The 23,062-nt window shown below is 44.0% G+C and overlaps 1 protein-coding gene and 1 long non-coding RNA gene across 4 annotated transcripts in view; one reads left to right on the top strand and one right to left on the bottom strand.

Moving 5' to 3' along the window:
- The window catches only part of LOC148508074 (uncharacterized), a 97,857-nt gene that overhangs the window by 17,766 nt on the left and 57,029 nt on the right, over nt 1–23,062 (bottom strand). The window contains exons 12-13 of the mRNA XM_088445071.1: nt 16,754–16,947; nt 15,810–15,868 (exon numbers count right to left, since the gene is read on the bottom strand). Of these exons, the coding sequence (XP_088301197.1) occupies nt 15,810–15,868; nt 16,754–16,947 (253 nt within the window). The remainder of the gene's footprint in view (nt 1–15,809; nt 15,869–16,753; nt 16,948–23,062) is intronic.
- LOC148508076 (uncharacterized) lies at nt 711–15,262 on the top strand. Of its 3 annotated transcripts, none has more exons than XR_015869640.1 (7): nt 711–888; nt 3,893–4,061; nt 4,318–4,390; nt 4,507–4,604; nt 11,960–12,057; nt 13,525–13,633; nt 14,688–15,262. It is a non-coding gene; the product is annotated as an uncharacterized LOC148508076 (long non-coding RNA). The 3 variants fall into 3 exon arrangements; XR_015869642.1 differs by lacking the exon at nt 11,960–12,057 and adding an exon at nt 5,209–5,295; XR_015869641.1 differs by lacking the exon at nt 11,960–12,057 and adding an exon at nt 5,115–5,295.

Below are 23,062 nucleotides of genomic sequence, written 5' to 3'. Positions count from 1 at the left end.
TTAATATCAGTTTACAGCAGCTGCTATAATATACAGGACATGAGAGTATGTGCCACCTGTATAACAGCAGCGTAGCAAAGCCTGCGTTCCATCAGTATCATATAACAGGACGACAGGGTCTGAGTTCTTGTATAATAACAGGACACCACAGCCTGCCCTGTAATAACAGGACACCACAGCCTGCCCCACCTGCACCATTATAACAGCATAGCAAAGCTCCATCAGTATTATATACCAGCAGGACACCAGGGTCTGTATCCTTGTATAATAACAGGACACCGGATCCTGCTCCACCTGCACTATAATAACACGTCTACATAGTTTGCTCAACTAATATTACGGTATAAATTTATAGATGGATATGTCAGGCTCCCCATATAACAAGAACAGGACACCAGGGGGCGCTGCACTTGTATTATACTAACAGGGCACCAAATCCCAGGCTCCTGTATTACAGTAACATGGCATCAAAATATGCTCAACCTGTATCATTACATGTCACCAGAGTCTGCTCCACCTGTCTTATAATAATAATAATACCATTACCCGCTTGCAGACACAGTGAAGCCGCCTACTAAGCAGTCACCCGGAAGATGTTACAGCTGACGGCGGAAGTCAGGTGGAACGCGCAGGCCGGAAGTCAGGTGGAACGCACAGGCCGGAAGTCGGGTGTGTAACATGTTCTGGGGCAGGACTGGGAGGAAGTGACCGGCTCCACAGCCATAACAATGAGGCGCTTACAGCTCAGATGCATTATAGCCGACCCTCAGCAATTATTATCGCAGCAGCTCCTCTGGAAGACTCATCAGCAACTCGGGTTGTCTGGCATGAAAACATCCCTCCACATTCTTATCCTGCTCCATAGAGGTGTATCAGTGTCATGTGATGGTGTGTATATGCGTCCCAAGCTTCTATTACACCGTTACCACAGCTCCCAGTATTACTCACACTATGCACTGCAGCTCTCGTTACACACAGGGGCTGCCGGTCTTATGCCGGGTACGCACTAAGCGAAATGTCACCCGGATTGTATTGCGGATCGGAGCGACATATCGGCCAGTGTGCACTCGCTATTTTGCTGATGATGCGCGCTCCCTCGCGTCATCAGCGACATCGCTTGTCGGACCTGCTTGCAGGACCGACATTGTTAACGTGGGCTATGCTGCCGATTGCAGCACAGCCCTCGCCTTTGCTTCGTTGCAGCTAGCATCATCAAGTGTGTACGCACTTACCAATGCCGACACCCTGCCTGGCCTTGCTGCTTACGAGGTCGGTACATACTAGACATCGTCTAGTATGTACCGGCCTTTAGGAGCAGATTCAGTTAGCCGCAGGGTCTTAGCTGCGTACCATATACTCTACTATTTACGTATATACACTATATACGCCATATATATTACCATATATATTATATTACTATATATACCCCATATACGCCTATATATGCACCATACCCTCTTATATTATCATATAATCCTTCCTATTTATTTATTGTTTATTACCAGCTATTTATATAGCGCACACATATTCCGCAGCGCTTTACAGAGAATATTTGGCCATTCACATCAGTCCCTGCCCCAGTGGAGCTTACATTCTATATTCCCTATCACATGCACACACACATACACACTAACCCTCCCCCTGTGGTGCCTAACCATAACCTCCCCCCCCCCCCCCCCCGGGGGTGCCTAAACCTAACCCCCCCCTTTCCGCACCTTAAACATAACCCTCCCGGGCGGTGCCTACCCCTATCCTCCCCCCGGTGGTGGTGCCTAAACCTAACCCCTCCTCCCCACAGCCTAACCCTCCCCGGTTGGTCCCTAACCCGCCCCGTCAGGTCCCTAATCCCTCATCCTCTGCCTAAGCCTAACCCGCATACTTACCTTCAGGATGCTGGCGGTCGGGATGCCGACGTCCGTATCATGTTCCCTTCGGGATGCCGGCGTCGGCATTCTGACAGGCGTCAGGATTCCGGCATCGGTATCCTAATGTCCGGCATCCCGTCTGGATCCTGTCCTAACACTATATATTTATACCCACAGTGATGCACGTATGTTTAGCCCATCAATATATAACAATATCCCACATCCCACTGAAGGATTCCCTGTGACTGGTCAGAACTTGCTTCCCTGCATGATGTAACTCTAATATGGCTATAGTAAAAGTATCTCATTGGCGGCTTAGGAGCGCTGACACACCCACTTTTATGACTCATCTTTGTAAGCCTGTAACAAAACTTTCAACTTCAAATGACTCACACATTTGGTAGGGCTGACACGAGTTCTGTATTAAACCGGGAACAAGGTGCAGTGTGGAGCTGTGACCCGGATCAACCCATGTTCAAAAACCCAGGAGAAAGCAGGGTCCAAGCCTCAGCTTCTGTCTGAAAGTGGAATTACATTATTCGAGGACAATGCATTATGTTGCACTCAACTCTTTTCTCAGTTTATATGGCCCAGTGGGAATCTGCAGATGACCAAGAGATGGACAGAGCTCCCTTAGAAGTTTGGATTTATGTATGCTGGATATTTTAGATTTTTCTCGTTCTGCCCTGTCCGGCGCCACACCTAGAAAGGGGCACTCCTGCAGGGCGTGGCCACGAGAAAAGGGGACGTGTCTTTAAGATGCGCCCTCTTTTCATCACTCTTCGGGGAGTGCCTCCAAGCGCTCCTGTCTCTGTGATATTCACTAGCGGTGGCCACTGCCCCGCCATTTTTCTTACCCGCGGGACTACAGCCTGCAGGTGGGGACGGCACATGGCAGGTTCTTTTAGCGGGGCAGTGCCAAAAGGGCAGGGCACGTACTGTCTTTTTGAAATTGGGCAGGGTGCGGTGCGGCGCCCCCCTAAAACAGCCAAGTGGGAACGCTATATATTGTCAGATATATTGTCTGCAATTTTCTTTTCTTTTATACAGTAAATCAGCCTCCGAGATAGCCTGTGTGGCTACAGCATGTAAGGAGCACGCTATGACCGTATCGCTTGGTGACCCTTCCTGCTGCCACCTGTTTCCCAGTTCCACTAACAGAGGCTGAGGGAATCTTATCTTAAATGAGTGCAATACATTTTTTGTGTGTTGGACCCTCCTCTTTGGTGGGCTTCCTGGGTCAGGAGAGGAGAAAGGAGGAGAAAGCATAAGGTCAATCACCTCAAGGTTATGGTGGCCTTGGGAGGGAGAGGTGGAGAAGTGGTGAGGGAAAGATTAAATTAAAAAAGATGATGGTCAGAGATAAGGAGTTGAAGACCAGGTGAAGGAAGTGCCCACTCTCGAGGAGGTCCATTGAGAAGACAGTAGGAAACATCAATAGGGAAAGAAGGTCCAAAGAGAGGACGTTGGGGAGCCAGGAGACAATGCTGTCAAGGAATTTCAAGATGGGACCAAGGGTGGTTATAGATGACAGCTAAGCAAAGGTGAATGGGGTGGAAGATGAGAATAGCATGAACCTCAAATAAAGAGAATGACAGGGAGAGTCCTGAGGGTGTGAATTGGATGGAGAAGCTGAGGGATAGCTGGGCCCCCACACCACCACTTTGTCCGACCCCCTCAGGGAGTTGGGTATGAAAAGGTAATGAGTGGGTGGGAGCCAGGTTGTTACAGAAAGGCATGGCATTCCAGGGCAGGAGAGAGGGGCACAGTGCAGTAGAGTGATGTGTCTGAGATTACCAGGGTTGCTGGAGCAACCCTGGCAATCTCAGACACATCACTAGTGAGATTGCTTTTGAGCGGGGAGATGGAGAGAGCGGAGCTTAGTGGCAATCTCTTTGTAAGGTTGGCACTTTGTAGGAAATGCAGGAGTTATGCAAGTCACACTCCTTACAATCTTCCTGTTACGCCTTTTTGATCTGACCTATATGGATCTACAACAACCTCCTTTTTTTCTCCTTGATATATAGAATTACACAGTAGTAAATAAGACAACAGCATCCATGAGTGTCAGGAGGATTGAGCAGGACCCAGAGCCCCATTACGGTGCCTCTACCTCACTCACTGATACATGAAAGACTCAACGACCAGAAGATCCTGGAACGCACCAACAAGATCATTCAGTTGCTGACTGGATAGGTGACTGCTGGGAATGGGACATTATACAGTAACACCAGGGGATGTGTCTGGGTGATGACTGGAGAGGTGATTGCTGGGAATGGGACATTATACAGTAACACTAGGGGATGTGTCTGGGTGATGACTGGAGAGGTGACTGCTGGGAATGGAACATTCTACAGTAACACCAGGGGATGTTTCTGGATGATGACTGTATCATTGTGTGTGTCAGGTTCCTATAAGGTGTCAGGATGTCACTGTCTATCTCTCCATGCAGGAGTATATAGAGGAACACAGGGGTCTGTACATGGACGTTATTATGGAAAATTACCGGCCACTCACATCACTGGGTAAGAGGAGACTTTCATGTATTATATAGGGGAGAGCAGCTATGGGGCCTCCTAGATACACATCACCTGAAATTAACATATATACAATGTACTCAGTCACTGTGTGTCTCCTACAGATGGATCCAGTAACAGAGATACCCCAGAGAGATGTCCCCGTCCTCTTTATTCCTTGGATTGTACAGAGGAGAATCACGGGACCCCACAGGAGGATCAGGTAGGTGGAACTGACAGCCTCACCAAACACTAAAATATCAGTGACATCTCATTGTATGATCTGTTGTGAAGCTGCATCAATGTTACAACCTGACATTCTTTTGTTTAATCTCAGTTTATTAAATCTGCATTATCAAATTATATTTTCATTGTTATCTGAATTAATTTGGGTAAAGCCCTGATTGATACAACGTTAAAGTATAGGAAGTTAATAGAATATTGGCTGAATACTATACATAAAATATCTGTAGTGTTTATACATAAAGTAAATATTTATACAGTAATGTAACATGTTAGGTGGGAGGAGCTTCTCTGTGTGAGCAGGCAGAGACTGAGTGACAGCTTGGCAGGCTTGCTGTACAGAAGCACTATGTGGATTGGTCTGTAATGGGGGGAGAGGTAATACTTTGCTTGTTACTAGGGCTACAGTGCAATGTTGGGCTATCACTGAGCCATGTATTTTGCCTTCCCTTTCCATCTTATATCAAATCACTTGTTATTAATTTTTCAGTTTTCCCCTCCAGCATAATGCATATGCTTATAATAAAGATTTATTTCACTGTTACCAATGACACTAACGGGTCAATACCTGACTGATTTTAAAGTGGAAAATATGAAAGAGGAAGAATAGACTTATGTGAGAGGTGATCAGCAGTATAAGTAGGAGGAAATCGATACAGATATCAGCACAGGTGAGTAATAATCACTTTTTACAGAAAAGTCACATATTCTCCTTGTTCTGTCATTATAGCAGCCTCTTATTCTACACCCTCCTCTGTCAGTATAGGCTGAGGGATATGTATCTGCCCAGTGGGGGAGTCAGGAGCCATCAGCCCCTATTATACTCCTGCTCTCCTCCTCACATCATGTCACTGTGTGTTACCAGCCCAGAGATCTGACCAGTCTCCTCCCCACATGGAGTGTATTGTAACGGAATATATTTGGTAGCAGGATAGTATTCATTTGCCGTTAAGAGTCCTGAGACAAACCATTAGGTAAAAAATCGATGCTCAGTCTGACTACATGCGTAGAGTATGGTGACAGAGGTGAAAGTCAGTTGGTCACTACAGAAGAATCTGGTGACAGCAGAGCTAGTAAGTCACTGTCCAGTCCATAAACATGGAGAGAGAATTGTGATGGAACATGAGGGCCAATAGATCAGTCTATTAACATAGTATTGTGATGGAACAAGAGAGTAGATAAGTCAGTTCTCCATTACAAAATATGGAGCTTGGAGATAGAATTGTGACCTAAAATGAGCTAGTAACTTAGGGCCTGATTCAGCAAGGGACGCACGGATGCATACACACGCTCCCGGCCGCTGTGGCAATCGCAGCACAAAGATGCAGACGCCCAGCACTACATAATGGCGCCCCCTTTACCCTCCACTAATGTCCGTACTGATGCGCAAGGCTGAGAAAACATCGAGTAACATCGGAGCCACACGCAGACTAACGGAGACCTGACCCTGTCGCAGGAGTTGAGAGACTTCCTGCACGCAGAGGGACGACAGGCTGCGTCCGGCATCTCAGTGGCTAATTTATGCACGCCCCTGTAATTGGGTGTGAACGCACTGGCACGCCTGCATTCGGCCGACCACTCCCCGTAGCCACCTACAAATGGTACATCCTGTCAATCACTTTTCCCTGGGCCTGAGTATTAACTGCGCTTGCTTCTGCGGACACAGTGAGCGATTCGTGCATGCGCACAATGACCAAGACGCATGCGCAGACCGCAAACATCGGCCGATTGCGTGCACCTGCATCCGTGCGTTCCTTGCTGAATCAGGCCCTCAGTGCCCAGTATATAAAATGGGTATTGTGACAGAACATAAGAGGTTATTGGTACATTATAACTAGCAAGCCCGCACCATTAAATATATATATATATAAGCGCTGAGAAACTATCATCTTGGCAATACACAAAAAATGAACTCTCCGGCCACAATAATACACACAAGCCATACAGAGGGAGAAGGCTGCTTAGAAAAACTTCCATCCACTAGTGGCCAGCTAGAAACAGACAGGGAGAACCCTATGGGCCTGAACGGAATGGGTATGATATCCCGGCTGTCAGGGTGCAGCTGTTCAGAATACTGACACCCATAAGAACAGCGGTAAGTATTTATCTAACCCCTACCCTAACGCTAACCCTCCTTCCCTGGTACCTAAACCTAACCCCCCCAGTGCCTAAACCTAACCTCTCCCGCCCCGCACCCTAAACCTAAGACCCCCTCCTCGGTGCCTAACCCTCCCCCTAATGCCTAAACCTAACCCCGCTACCTAATGCCTTCCTGGCCCTACACCCCGATACTTACCCTTCGAGATGCTGACGGTCAGGATACTGGTGCCGGGATTCCGGCCTGAACATGCTAGCAACAAACATTCAAGACAGAGCTTACCTGTATTTGTACCCACCTGACCACTGGGCACCAGTCACCCAGCCGTGTGCTGCTTCTCTCAGGCCTGGACACACAGAATGACTGCAGCGTGATGCGGCCGCTTGTGCAGGAGATGTCTACAGCCTCAAACTCCTGGAGTGCGGCTGGGTGCTGCCTCTCTGCAGGCACTGTGTCCCGGTCACTGCCGGTTCTTTCAGGTGATCTGACTCTGGTTCACCATTGTGTTAGCTGACTGTATTTATCACAGAAGTACGTAGAGGTCAGAGTGCTGGGGAAGGGGGGGAGGGGGCGGACCGGTGCAAGCAACATCTCAATCACTGTGTGAGAGACAGGGCTGCATTTTAGTTCTAGCCAGTCCTGGAGGTCCCTTGCATCGGACGGAGCTGGTGAGTGAAAGACCCTCCCTTCTGGAATTCTTGAGAACCAGTAACGGCGGAGGGAGCGCAAATGAGCGTCCGGTCTGCCCTCCACCAATGGAGTTCAGAGAACTGCACAACTGTAAAAGAAAAGATAAAAGAAAACTGCATGAGCATCAACACAAAACATCTCATATTCTGTGAGCACTAAAAGATGACAGACGGGTGTAAAGCCCAGGAGGAGACAGCAGCAGATAAGTTTGGTTTGCAGAAGTTCCTTCTCCAGGACAGTGCCCTCTACAACCCAAGGTACCTCAGAGTCCTCTAGATTGGATGATAGAGAAATAGAATATAATACATGAGCAGCGCAGAACCCCATCACATATGAATACATGAAATAAACACATAGCAGGGCTCGACAAATCCCCAGGGCCAAGTCACCATGGCGACCAAGATATTAGTCCTGGTAACTAAGATTTATAAGAGCCAGATACACTTCTAATAAAGCTACTTGTAAAAAAAAAAAAAGGCGTGGTATTTCGTTTTGTGCCTGTCAAATGAAGAGGAGTGCATTCCCACCACATTCAGGGGGCATCAAGCCCCGCAACCACAGTGTATGAGGTGAGGCGTGCAGCAGAGTCGCTGGGTGCTGAACAGCAGTCAGAGCTGCCAGAGGAACGTCAAATACAGGAGGCTGCAAAACAGCCTGTACAACATACAACATGCTGGAGAAGACCCTAGGACTACGCTTTCGTCTGTTACGTGTGAATAAATATAATCACTTTCTTGTGACTTTTATCGCTGAGCTGTAATGCAAGCTGATGTACAGATGTGTTCTGCTACATCTTTGCTGCGTACGCAGCAAATGGCACGAGGCATGCGCCCGCAAGCGGATACGTGCACTCGCGACTTCATAAGATTGCATGGTACCGTAGCGAACGCTGATGCATGTAATCACATGACGCGATGAGTGCGCACGTTTGTAGCACGATCGGTAAGAGGACACATCTGTACCCCTGACTGTAATGCTGTATAGTTATAAGGTCATTTTAGAAGCTGGGATGCACCTGGACAAATGCACAATGAGAATTTGAGTCCCACTATGTGGCATAATAAGAATTTGAGTCCCACTATGTGGCATAATAAGAATTTGAGTCCCACTATGTGGCATACTAAGAATTTGAGTCCCACTATGTGGCATGATGAGAATTTGAGTCCCCCAATGTGGCATAATAAGAATTTGAGTCCCACTATGTGGCATACTAAGAATTTGAGTCCAACTATGTGGCATAATATGCATTTGAGTCCCACTATGTGGCATAATAAGAATTTGTGTCCCACTATGAGGGGTATTCAATATGGGAGCGAAAGCATCGTTTTTGCGTTAATATCGGAGGTATGACTTCATTATCGCAGGTTTTAGTTTTACACCATATTCAATTTCAAAGACTTATCGCAGTTTTGAAGTCTTTGATAAAAAACGGGGATAATTTTTCACCATTGAATAGGTGTTGAAAAAAAGTGCAGAATTGGGGTTTAGGGGTGCAGGCTTAAAAAAAATAGCCTGCACCCCTGGGAATGACATTTAAAAAAGAACTGTGTAAAAAAAAAAAAAAAATAGGGACACAACAAAAAATTTAATTAAAAAAAGGGGGGGAAAAAAAAGATGGGAAAAAATTGATTAACAATAGGGAAATAGATTCAGGGATATTCTGTAAGTATGCAGCAGGTGTTTTCTAGAATAGATTTATAGCGGCAGGTGCACAAATGCAGAATTTTTTAAAACTTACTTTAGGGACTTAAAAATATGCTAGTACCCATTTTCATGTACCACAAATTTGATGGGACCACTTAAAAAAATGAAAAAAATAACCTAAGTGCTCTTCTGCATCACTTCTTCAATGTCGGGAAAAAACACCTGCTGCGGCTATTTAAATCCCCGACTTTCATTTAAAGGCTAAAACGGGGGTACCCATAGTGATCGCCCATGTTTTTACAACTTTAGGGGGGTCTTAGAATTTTTTTAAGGAAAAATTCATAACTTTACGCAAATCCAACTTCGGAGGCTCCCGTTTTCGTTAATTTTATATTGAATACGGGGATAAGCGGGCGCGCGCCCGATACTTTAACGCAGGTAAAAACTCCGATATGAAACGTTAACTTCGACAGTTACCACCCACAGCTAATGTGAGCGGCCAGGATGATGGTCGCCTTTGTGGTAGGGTCTCGTGGCCGCAAGCCCCAGAGAGATTTCGGCTCTAACAGAGCCGGAATCTCTCCCACTGACATCACTTGTGATGTCAGTGGAGCCGCCCCCAAACGGTAGGCGTTCTCATGGGAACGCCTCCATCTGGGCAGCCACCCCCCCCGGCCTGCCCAACAAAGGGGGTGTGCTGTCACTCAACATCGACAGCACGCCCCCTTTGGTGCGAGACCCGGAGCGTGGCTCTGGGCCACCATCGACCTTGTTGCGAGCGCTCAGCGCTTGCGACCAGGTCTGAATCAGGTCCTCTGTCTCCTAACACTGCTTAGTAAATAGACCCCTATATCTCTAATAGCCGCTGTCACAAACAGCTGCGGACAGAGCGGACTTACTTATTCACTTCACCCGGCTGGGATCATTTGTGGAGCAGACAGCGGTTGTTCCTTCCGTGACGATTACAAGATTGGAGTCACAGGAGGTTACTTAGTAAGAACTTCTAACTATAATTAAGACTTAAGCTGCATACACACACAAACAATTTTGTTACCAACGATTTTCTGAACGATTTTCTGTCAGATTATCTGTCAGATTTTTTAAAGTGTAATGAACGATTTTTTTGAACTACAAACGATTTTTGCATATTCCCTTAATGAAAATCGTTCAGTTGGTCAGTCTGACTGAACTACAAACGTGAACGCGCATGAACGATATTCGTTCATCGTTTTAACTCATAAAGTGAACGATTTTTTCCAACGATTGAGTGATAAACTATATCGTTATCGATAATCGTTAAAAAAATCGTTGTGTGTGTATGCACCTTAACTTATTACCCGCTTCTCATATGGTTCATTCAACTTTTTATGCTGAATACAAAAATACGGGTCATCCATTATCCGGGGAAACATCATCCTACATACTCACTATCTGGCTTTCAGTCATAACATCTGGATTTTTAACATACATGTGCATATTTATTCTCCACTCAGGAGTTAAATGTTTTTCCTTTTTTGATCTGCAACAGTTGTTTATTTTCTACTTTGTAATTGTTTTTATCCCTGTTTTCCATATGATAGATGTCACCATTTAGTTAAAAAAAAACTAACCTTTTGGTCAATATTTTATTGATCCTGTGTTAATAACCTCTCTTCATTTTGGATTTGTGATCATTGTTTATGTGTATTAGTACCATACAAGACATCTATTAGCGCTCCCTGTTTTCATTTCTTCTCTGTTTAGCATACCTAGGGTTAGCCAATCCCTTCATGGTGAGCTGTTTGTAGATTTCACTCCATCTTTATCCATCTGGAGCGTCCGAGTGTGTATTTTACATACATTCCGTCTTTGCTGGTGTACATTGGTAGGAGTAAGGGTCTTCAGGCTTCATACAGGGGAGGCATCTGCGTCCTAATTGGCACAGTCTGAGATTCAGCATCACGCGTTTCTCTCCAAACAGCAGTTTCACCAGAAGTCTTCATCACTGACCCACCAAGGAGTATTTAAGCCTCACTCATCCAATAGGCTACTTTCTCTTCATCTCTGGCTGTGTTCATTTACATTCTACATTTACAATTGTAATAATACATTTTATTATCACTGAAGTCATACTACAGCATCTAAGATGGTATCTTCAGCACCTTAATACAATTCATACAAAATAAATAAAAAAAAACCTCTAGAATCTGGTGCCTTTTAGGTTGTATATCTAACAATATCTCTGTTAAAAATATATGTTTCAAAGATTAATGTAGTTTTCTAGTAGAAAGATAAAAAGATTGTGCTCCTAAAAATTACTGCAACACACTGTAAATAAAGTTCTCCACACATGTAACATATAGAAGGCTTATAAAATGGTAAACAATGGGGCTGTAATGATAACAAACATATAATAAAACTCCAAACAGCTTGAAAATCCCTTTTAGGGATAATCTTGAAAAAACAATAACATCAAACCAGCAACCCTGCAATCCTCTTGCTAGGCTGCATCCAGATGTATTCAGAGAATCGACCTAAAGAAATGCGCCACCTAAAGATTACATATGATATGCTGACTCCCCACTCACTCTCTGTAAGTATAATACCAAAATTGTTGCTAGTTTTCCAACAGATACACTCAGGGACTTCTACATAGTTGAGCGCAAGTTGTCCATATTTGCTCTCGCATTGCATGTATGGAAAGCAATTTATATATTTTCAAGTATGTTGAGTTGTACGCATTTCTGTGGCCAGACCGCCCTTATCTATAAGTTGGGTTTCATGGTTGATATCATTGTCAGTGCACACTTACACTAGCCATACCCTTGGTGCAAAATATCTGCCTGATAACACGCGTTTCAGGGCCACCTAGATGCACATCATCTGATAATCACATGATATCAGTCACTGTGTGTCTCCTACAGATGGACCCAGTAATAGAAATACCCCAGAGAGATGTCCCTGTCCTCTTTATTCCCAGGTCTTTACAGAGGAGAATCACAGGACCCCACAGGAGGATCAGGTAGATGGGATTTAGGGTCTCATCAAACACCAAAATATCAGCAACATTTTATTAAATGATCTGTAGTGAAGCTGTAGCAGTGTTCTAACCTGACATTCTTATTTTTAATCTGTTTATTAAATCTGACATCATTGGGTGGTATTCAATTGTTTCGCCCGTTTACGCGCCCAACAGGAGCTATTCAATTGTTTCTCCTGTCGGCCGCGATCAGCTGCTGGCGCACCATTTCAGCTCGCAGCCCCAGTGGGGTGTGAACTGAAATGAGCGAGAATTTACCTGTTTGGGCGCCCAAATATCACTTTTCGCAATCGCGCCCAGCACTCTGGTCGGGGGTAGCTGTTTTACGCGGCTAAACCTGACCACTTTGGGCGCGATCAGCACGAAAAACAGCAACTATTGTATAGCGCCCCACGATCTCCCGTCACTTTAGACGGGAGATCGGTCGCGCTATAACAATTAAATACCGTCCATTGAATGCTATCTTTTTTGTCTTGTTGGGTCATTTTGGTAAAGTCCTGATTGATATGTTGAAGTAATAGAGGAAGATAATTGGAGCTGCAGGTGTAATTGGGGGGGGAGGTGATATTTGGTTACTAGAGCTGCAGTGCCATGTCAGGGTATCACTGTGTTATCAATTTTACCTTTCTAGTTTGTATTTGAGCATTTCATATTGGTGCTTTATGACATTCCTGCCCACTGTCTGTAGATAAATGGGAGTGGGGTCCTTAGTTTATCCACATTGGTTCTATGAGACCCTACGCTGAAAGTAGGGGGGGGGGGGCGGTCAGAGACTTATCTCCCATCACTTGATGACAATTTTCCAATCCTTCCCTCCAGCATAATGCATCTGTTTATGATGTACAAGAGACGCACAGCAAAACTGTAATCTAGTTTGATCAGGAAGTTATAAAATAAGTCGTCAAGGGGTTAATCTCATTTCATTACATCGGACTTAGTGTTCCAAATTTTTGGCGCACATGCAGATGTGCCCTTTCTTGTGATCGGCGCCTGATCCAAAACTAAAATGAACACTATTGGACTCTAGAGCGACCAGGGTTTAACCACCACGTTTGAAATACCTCTACCAGCTGCCTGCCCCGGCAAGCCTATTCTGCTGTCCCCTTAGGGATTCTGTAGAGCACTCGGGCAGTACTGTTGGGAACAATGCAATGTATATTTATGTAGCTTAAAGTTACACTCCACGACTATACATCACACTTCTCAGGTGAATTACAGTGAATAAGGTCCCAGATATCAAATGCTAACATGCAGCTTAGCGTCCCATACACACTGCACAGTCCAAGGATAAATCCACAGGTTTTTACAACCAAAAACAAGCCACAGCTCTTAGTTGCCAAGAATAGCACACTGACTGACATTCCCATGTTTATTACACCCACCCCGATGCCTGGTTCTCGTCACACTCACATTATGAAAGTGTTGTATTATCGTTTTGTGGTTATTTAGGATGAATGCATGACTGATTTTAAAGTAGAACATATAAAAGAAGAAGAGACGTATGTGAGAGGTTATCATCATTAGAAACAGGAGGAAATCCCTACAGATATCGGCACAGGTGAGTATAATAATCACTAACTACAGAACAGATACACATATTCTTCTTGTTCAGTCGCTACAACAGTCAGAAGCATTCATCCAATATTAGACTCCTGCTCTACTCCTCACATCATGTCACTGTGTGTTACCAACCCAGAGATCTGACCAGTCTCCTTCCCACACTCTCTGGTGTATCTCATACATCAGGAGCCATCAGCCCCTATTATACTCCTGCTCTCCCCCTCACATCATGTCACTGTGTGTTACCAGCCCAGAGATCTGACCAGTCTCCTCCCCACTCTCTCTGGTGTATATCATACATCAGGAGCCATCAGCCCCTATTATACTCCTGCTCTCCTCCTCACATCATGTCACTGTGTGTTACCAACCCAGAGATCTGACCAGTCTCCTTCCCACACTCTCTGGTGTATCTCATACATCAGGAGCCATCAGCCCCTATTATACTCCTGCTCTCCTCCTCACATCATGTCACTGTGTGTTACCAGCCCAGAGACCTGACCAGTCTCCTCCCCACACTCTCTGGTGTATCTCATACATCAGGAGCCATCAGCCCCTATTATGTTCCTGCTCTCCCCCTCACATCATGTCACTGTGTGTTACCAGCCCAGAGATCTGACCAGTCTCCTCCCCACTCTCTCTGGTGTATATCATACATCAGGAGCCATCAGCCCCTATTATACTCCTGCTCTCCCCCCCTCCCCTCACATCATGTCACTGTGTGTTACCAGCCCAGAGATCTGACCAGTCTCCTCCCCACACTCTCTGGTGTATCTCATACATCAGGAGCCATCATCCCCTATTATACTCCTACTTTTTTCCCTCACATCATATTATGTGCCACCAGCTACCCTGTCACTTACAAATATGACATTTGCCCATGATCCTCCCCATGCCCTACCATGTACCTTTAACCATAATCCTTCCTGACTGCTATCCCATTTGATATTATCCATGACCTTCCTGACGACTACCACCTAATGTTATCATTGATCACAGATAGTGGTAATAATCTGTGTTACCTGAGCTAAATGTATTACCCTTTGTTGCTTAAGGATCCTCAGCCACTTTATCTCGGTCAAATACGTCCAGCAGCCCTTATTCCACCGCCCAGGACGCTGGTGTGCTGATCATGTGACTATCGCTATTGCCACACTGTTGCTATTACAGCGCGGCCGCTTCTACATTGTGGGACACTGGCTCAGCGGAGGGCAGGCTGGTGCCGTGATCACATCCAAGGCTCTCGCAGCCGGATTAATACAGGAAGCCCTGTGGACTTTGAGGACATCAGCGGAGTGAGCATATCCTGAGTTGCTGGCTTAGTTCTGGCCGATTAATACCCTCACGGAACATCCACTGTGTGTACAATCAAACATCTTTATATGAGATGGGAAATTACCTGGCTGATTAGCAGGATAAATTCAATATCATCATATATATTGTATGCTGGATTATTACCTTTGACAATTATGGATTGTACCGGGACACTCTAATTAAAGTGATGTTGTCACTAAATATATTGAGAGACATTCAATTCAATCACTATACTAGGTGCTGTGATCTTCAACATTTTAGGCAATGCTCAATTGATTTATTTAGGTCATCTTAGATAGAATTAATTATATGTATTATGTGTTATTTCAACAATTATTAATATGTATGTATATGATTAAAATATGTATTATGCAATTTTGATCGAGTCCTGAACAAATTTATATAAGTATTGGTTGTGGTGATATTTCTGCCATCTTACATAATGTGGTTTTGACATTAGCGCAGAGTTTTATATAGATATATATCTTATATATTTTCTTTCTTGCGTCTCAATTCAGGGTGAGTTTATTTCACAAACTCATTCAAATTCTCTGCTGCTGAGATTTATATTAATCTAGCTGGATATTTTTATATATTTATATATTTTTAAGTAATAAGCGCCAGAGTATTCTTTCTGTCCACTGATCTCAGCGGTGTTCCGTGGGCTCTCTTGGACGATGTGCTGAGCTCTCCCAATTGCCAGCTCTTGAATGCAGCCTCTTATGATGCTGTGAATATACTTTTTACTTGCTGTTTTCTTTTTGTAACATCTCGACGGGAAAAATTTAAAAAGGGATTCAGATGCCCAGTGCTAAGAAAACAGGTGACAGTCCTTCTCAGCCTAGTCTGTATCGTTATCTCACCCTAGACGTTGATGCTTCTTCTGAGGACGCCCCCTCTCCATCTGGCTCGTCCCATTCGCCTAATAGTACAAGATGCATGGATTCTCCAGCCCATCTCAGTTCTGACTCTGGTGCAGAAATCACCATGGCGGACGTCCTGGCTCATCTTCATACTCTCCCCATCAAAAAAGACCTCCCTTCCAGGCAAGACTTTTTGGATCTGGAAACGAACCTTCGTGAAACGGTTAAAACAAATCTCTGCGCTTCAAGCGGACATCTGCCAAGTAACTCATCGAGTATCCGACTTGGAGGACCATGTTGGGAGTATTGACACTTTCTATTCTCAATTGCATACTACTATCTCTATAAATGCTCAGGAGGATGAAGCTCATGCAGCGACGCCTGGATGATCTAGATAATAGAGGCCGCCGCAATGGCCGCAGGCAAGATGGCTGCGCCCATGCCAACAGAACGGAAACACCGCCGACCTCACCAGGCCTAGTGACAATGTGCCCGCACAGGACCACGCGCAGCCAATGCCCCTCGCCAGACACAAGCACCGCTGCCAGAGACCCCCCCGCCACAACGACCTCACAGGTAATACCATGCCGAGAAACCCTGGCCATTATAGGTGGCCTCAGGACACTCACCAGGCTTTTCTAGATGGGCAGCATGGAACATCTTGATGAGTGCAGGAGCATGGACATCTCGGGCATCGGTCCAACAACTTTCCTCTGAGCCATAGCCCCTCCAGTCTAGTAGTTACTGCAAATGTCCTCTGTGGAGATGGGAATCCAAGACCTGGGAGACCTCAAACTCTATGTCCCTCTCAGTCTGGACATGGGGAGAAGCAGACAGGACTCTGTGGAACTTGTTTAGCACCAGAAGTTTCGACAGGGAGACATGAAAGAAATTGGGGATTTTCAGATAAGGGGGTAACAGAGACTCCTTCTTAAACCACTTACTGATATTTTGAAACAGAAAGGCATTAGGTTTCGTTGTGGTTTTCCGCTCAGCGTTCAGGTTTCCCATGAAGGTCGTCGGGTTACTCTCCAAGATCCTGAAGATTTGCACAAATTTTGTTCTGCCCTTGATATCGCAAAGCCGTCCTTTGCTGATTGGTCTCAAATGTCTTCTCGCTTTGATCATCCTTGTCTGCCTGCACAACACATACCTTGGCAACTGGTACGTGGCCACAAACATGGGATACCTTCTCGCCCTGATTGCTCGGAGACTGTCACCTGAAGACTTTCTCTGACTATATGCGAGACTCCTTCATTTCCTCAGGTGATGGGACTGCCGTGTTTAGTGTTCAGCAACTGTTTTCTGTGATCATAGACTTTGATGTTCCTTTGCTGACCACTCGGGCTCCGTTGCATACCCCCATATATACATATATTGTGCTCCTGCCAAGTATGTATTTGTTTTATTTTCCTACTCAGAGGTTTTTCCCCCTTTCATATTTTACAGCAAACTTATTATATGCCTTTTGAAAATCTTTCTGTGATGCTACTCTTGTTTTACTTCCAGACAGGTTATGTGTATTCTTTTTTCACTATTTATCACATTTCTTGGTTATACACCATGTCGACAAGAGCTGTTATTTGTATAATTGTTCCTTCATTCCCGGATTGTGGCTATGGCCATCTTACCCCAGTTGAGTTATACTGCATCGCATTTTTGGATCATGGGTAGTATTAGTCAACCCATTAGGTCCACCAGAGGTTTTTGTGTCACATTAATGTTTATATCTGTTTCTGTTATTTTATGTTTATTATATGTATGTTTTTGTTTTTCTTTTTTTTTGTTCTCTTTTTTTCCATACTCCAATCCCTCCTTTTGTCACCATGTCTACTTTGCTTAGGGATCAACAGGCGATTTATGCCTCTGAAGAGTATATTCTACCACAGTTTTTTGTATCCTCCTTACCTTGGTTTCTTTGGCACCTGTAGATCGAAATTATTAGGCTTAATATCCCTGAAAAACGCTCTGCTCTGTTTAGAGAGCTTAGATCAGAAAGGGTAAAATGTTGCGTTCTTACAGGAAATGCATTTTAAATTACATACTTCTCCCAAATTAGGTAATTACTATTACCCTCAAACTTTTCGTAGTGATAATTCTCTGGGAAAATCTTTAGGCGTAGCTATCCTTCTCTCCCGTAGATTACCACTTTCTGAGATTTCCCATCACATTTTAGCGGAAGGTAGGTATCAGGTCCTCAAATGTAAGGTATTTGCCCAAATGTATACATTTGTTAATATATACTCCCCCAATTGTAACCAGTACCAGTTTTTTGCTAAAGTTCTATGCCTTCTGGAGACTCTAAAGGAGGGCTACCTTGTTTTGGGGGGTGATTTCAATTGGTCTCTAGATCCTACCCTTGACTGTCCTGCTGCATCTTCTCGCTTTTGGATACGAGACTGCCGCAGAATGAGTCAACTTCTCCATGACCATCAATTAATAGACTTGTGGAGGATACAACATCCTACTGTTATGGATTATACTTATTGTTCTGCTCCTCATTCTGTATATTTCCGAATTGTTTATTTTCTTGTTGATCACAGATATTTGCAATTCTACCCTAGCAGTGAGATTGGACAAATCACATGGTCAGACCTCGCCCTAGTGTATGCTTCTGTGAGATTCCACTTGGCTCCTCCCAGGCTGTGGAACTGGCATCTTAACAAGCTTTTACTATCTGATCCAGATGGCTTCTCAATTAGTTACTATAAAACATACAGTGCCACTCTCATGCCCCTTTTCTAAAAGGCCTGTAACGCTGTTTCGGGCGACACAACTTTTTTCCTCCAGAGTCTTGAGGCTCATATTTCAATTATTCCTAAAGATGGGAAGGACCCTGCCCAGTGCTTGAGTTACAGGCCAATATCCTTCCTGAACACAGACTTAAAATTGTTTGCTAAACTTCTTGCCAGTCGGTTGGGACCTCTCCTGCCAGGTTTGGTTCCTGGGGACCAGGTTGGATTTATTGCCGGTAGAGAAGCTAAAGTTAACAATATCAAAATTATTGATTTAATTCACCTCGCCACGTGGGTACTCCTGTCTACCGATGCGGAGAAGGCATTCACCCAAATAAACTGGCGATTTATGGAGGGTCTTCTTGGGCACTTGGGTTTGGGTCCGCATTATCTTCATTGTATACTTGCTTTATACGTACTGTTCTCCCTCTGCCAGGGTGCGATTTAACAGGGCTCTTTCCAAGTGTTTTCCAATTCAAAATGGTACCCGACAGGGCTGTCCGCTGTCCCCCTTGATCTTTGTGCTCTGTATGGAGGCCTTGGCAAGGGTGATCAGGGCGAATGATGACATCAGAGGGGTCCAGGTAGGGACCACTGAACATAAATAGGTATTGTTTGCTGACGATCTTCTTGATTCCATCTCTAGCCCCGGTGACCTATTTTTCTGCTCTCATGCACAAGTTTCAGAAGTTTGCACTCTTATCTCATTTTAAAATCAATTCTGCAAAATCGGTGGCTGTTAATATCTCAACACCTGATTCTGTAGTGACGGGTCTGAGGGCGGCGTTTTCGTTTCATTGGCACCCATATCAATTTAAATATTTAGGAGTCATCCTTACTAAAGACAATTCTAACCATTTTCAACTTAACTTTTCCCCTTTGTTAGTCCAATTTAAAACTGACTTTCTGAAATGGTCGTCATTTTGGCTTTCTTGGCTGGGCAAGCTCAATACTGTAAAAATTAATGTTTTGTAAAAAATTCTTCACCTGTTCCAAACACTCCCCATTATGGTCCCACTTTCTTATTTTAAAGAACTTCAAGGTATAGTAGGGAAATTTGTTTAGGGTTTCAGTAGGCCCAGGTTATCACAAAGGATACTTGTCCAAAGTCACACTAAGGGGGGTCTTCAACTCCCTAATTTTCTTAGTTATTATCACTCGACACACTTGGCTAGAATTGTGGCGATGTCTAGATGTCCAGCCACTAAGCAATGGCCACTTATTGAGGATCATTCTGCTAATATCCCCATCCCAGTCATTCCACGGCTTACAAAAATTCCTTGTTTCCGTCATCCCACAATGGACCCTACTTTTAAATGCTGGACAAAACTTAGGTGCTTCCCCTCTTAACCCTGGTGTTTCGCTACTAACTCCTTTGTTATATAATCCTGATTTTCCACCTGGGCTGTCACCTATTTCACTTTCTGCTTGGTCTTCTGTGGGTATTTCATATTTGGGACACTTGGTGGATGCTGGTGGACTGTGATCTTTTACAGATCTTCAGGGTGCATTTGGTCTTCCGTTTAACTCATTTTGGGTCTATCTCCAATTTAGGTATTTTGTCTCCTCGATGCCGACCCGTAAGGATTGGTGGGATCCAACTCCATTTGAGTCACTGTGTCTTTCCCAAACGACGCCTAGACATTTAATATCCATTTTGTATCAATTCTGTCTAGAGGGTCTCACCGATACTCTGCCTGCTTATGTTGCTGCATGGCATATGGACCTGAACATGGAGTTGATGGAGGACCAGTGGTCCCGGATATGTAGTTATACCTTTGCCAGCTCTTCCTTAATACAGGTACTTGAGACGCAATACAAAATTTTGTCTCGATGGTATAGATGTCCCACTATTCTCCACCAAAATATTTCCAGGTCTCTCTGATCTCTGCTGGAGGTGCAGTCAGGAACCAGGCACTCCGCTGCATATTTGGTGGCATTGTCCGGTCTTGGCTGGCTTCTAGCGGAGTATCCGTGAGATATCGGAGAGGATTACTGGTCTCCCCCATCCCGACACGCCTGAGTTTTGGCTGTTTAATTTAATGGACATGTCCTTACAAGAAATCTTTACTCCGGCATTTACTGAATGCAGCACAAGCAACTATCCCGTGTTTCTGGAGGTCTCCTGTGCGACCTCCTATTTCCAGGTGGTTACAGAGAATTGACCATTACATGACTATGGAAGACCTTACATCTTCCTCGCAATTGACTTCCTCTGCCTTTATGGCCTCCTGGCTTGATTGGCTGGAGTTTAAGGGGTCCTGAAAATATAATATCCACCTCATCTCCCCCTCCTATTTCACTTTCATAGATATGGTGACAATCTCATTTTCCCCTCCCTCTCTTTCCTTTTTTTCTTTCTTTATTTCTTTTTTTCTTTTCTAGAATTATTTATTTTCTATTTTTGTTTGTGGATTTGTATCAGGCTGAATAATGGTTACTGTGTTATTTACTTTATCTCTATGTAAACATTTTATCTTGTTGACTGTTTACTATGATGGTATATGCCTTTTTCAGTGTCTGGTACTGACTTTGTTTTCAATAAAAATAGTTTGCATAAAAAAAAGAAATATAGAAATTGCAGCGGAATTTGCAGTACTATAATTTTTTTTTTAAATGTTTTCAAAACAAGCATAAATACAATCCCATAAATACAATCCTTCCTGCTTCCTAGCAGGAAGGGGGGTCTTGCTGTTACTAAGCACTTAACAGGTGAGCAAGGTGTTTGCATAAAGGAGAGTGGTTTTCTATCCAAGAGTGCGGCTTACCATATCACTTAAGAAAATACTATACTAGTATTCCTTTTTTTCCCTACATATGAAGATTGATCGATTAACTAATTGGAAGACTGACATTGATATAGGATCATGTCCTGAAGTAGAAGATAAAGGAACTGAAAAACTGAGAGATTCCATACTATAGCTTCTAGTGTTCATTCTAACACCCTGCACCTGCCACAAGCCGTGCAGTTCCTCTTTCGTGCCTGGGATATTGCTCTCTACCCTAGTACTTGTAGCACACTCAGCTGATGTAATAAACTGCTGTGATACAGACCAGTGTGCTAGAAGCACCAGAGCAGAGTGTGACAACCCAGGCAGGAAAGAGGAACTGCACAGGTTGTGACAGGTGCAGGGTGCTAAGATGAACACTATCTTCTTATATCTCTTTATTGTAGCACCGGATATATGCATATTTCTGTTGTGCTATTAGTGGGTTTTACTAGTGTGTGTGGATTTCCTTTGCTGGTATAGAAAGATGTTTATGTTACTTATATTAGAACTTTATACTGTGACTAACATAAGAGCTGTCACCTCGTTCTCGTGTCGTAAATCTCATGAACCAAATGGGTTACTAGGTGATTATATTGGTCTCACATAGGGATTATAACTATAAACTTTCAATAAAATGACCAATGTAAAACTATCTCGGTTATTGCTGCTTTTATTTATAATGTAAATATAAAGAAAAGGGTGAGGAAATGAAGTAGTGGGTGATATCCAAAAGGTAGTAGCTTAGAATCCTCTAAAAATAGAGAAAAAAAAGATTATAATGGATCTAGGTTACTGACATTATTATTTTTATTATCCAATATCATACAGGACTTGTTATAATACACTGGTTAGACATCACATAAAAAACACTGACAGGTGAAGTGAATAACTGATCATCTAATTACAATGGCACTGTGTTAAGGGCAGGGATATATTAGGCAACAAGAAAAAACTCCATTCTTGGTTGATGTGTTGGAAGTAGGAGAAATGAGTAAGCGTAAGGATCTGAGCGACCCTGACAAGGGCCAAATTGTGTTGGCTAGATGACGGAGTCAGAACTTCTTCATAATGGCAAGTCTTGTGAGGCATTCACAGTATATCGGCAAAAGGGTCATGGGTGTCCTAGGCTCATTGATGCACATGGGCTGTGTATGCAGCTGTTTAGCCTCAGACCGGTCAGAGTGCCCATGCTGACCCCTTTCCACTGCCGGAAGCACCTACAGCCATGGCGAAAAGTTTTGAGAATGACACAAGTATTGGTTTTCACAAAGTCCGCTGCTTCAGTTTTTATGGTGGCAATTTGCATATACTCCAGAATGTCATGAAGAGTGATCAGATGAATTGCAATTAATTGCAAAGTCCCTCTTTTCCATGATAATGAACTTAATCCCAAAAACAACATTTGAACTGCATTTCAGCCCTGCCACAAAAGGACCAGCTAACATCATGTCAGTGATTTTCTAATTAACATAGGAGAGAATGTTGACAATGACAAGGCTGGAGATCACTCTGTCATGCTGATTGAGTTAGAATAACAGACTGGAAGCTTTTAAAGGAGGGTGGTGCTTGCAATCATTGTTCCTCCACTGTTAACAATGGTTACGTGCAAGGAAACACGTGCAGTCTGCATTGCTTTGCACAAAAAGGGCTTCACTGGCAAGGATATTGCTGCTAGTAAGATTGCACCTAAATCAACCATTTATCGGATCATCAAGAACTTCAAGGAGAGAGGTTCAATAGTTGTGAA

The sequence above is a fragment of the Taudactylus pleione genome, unplaced genomic scaffold, assembly GCF_031769625.1.
Source record: "Taudactylus pleione unplaced genomic scaffold, aTauple2 ptg000377l, whole genome shotgun sequence".
Classification (NCBI taxonomy): Eukaryota; Metazoa; Chordata; class Amphibia; order Anura; family Myobatrachidae; genus Taudactylus; species Taudactylus pleione.
The sequence above is the reverse complement of the archived record's forward strand: the minus strand, read 5'-3'. Positions and strand labels throughout refer to the sequence as shown.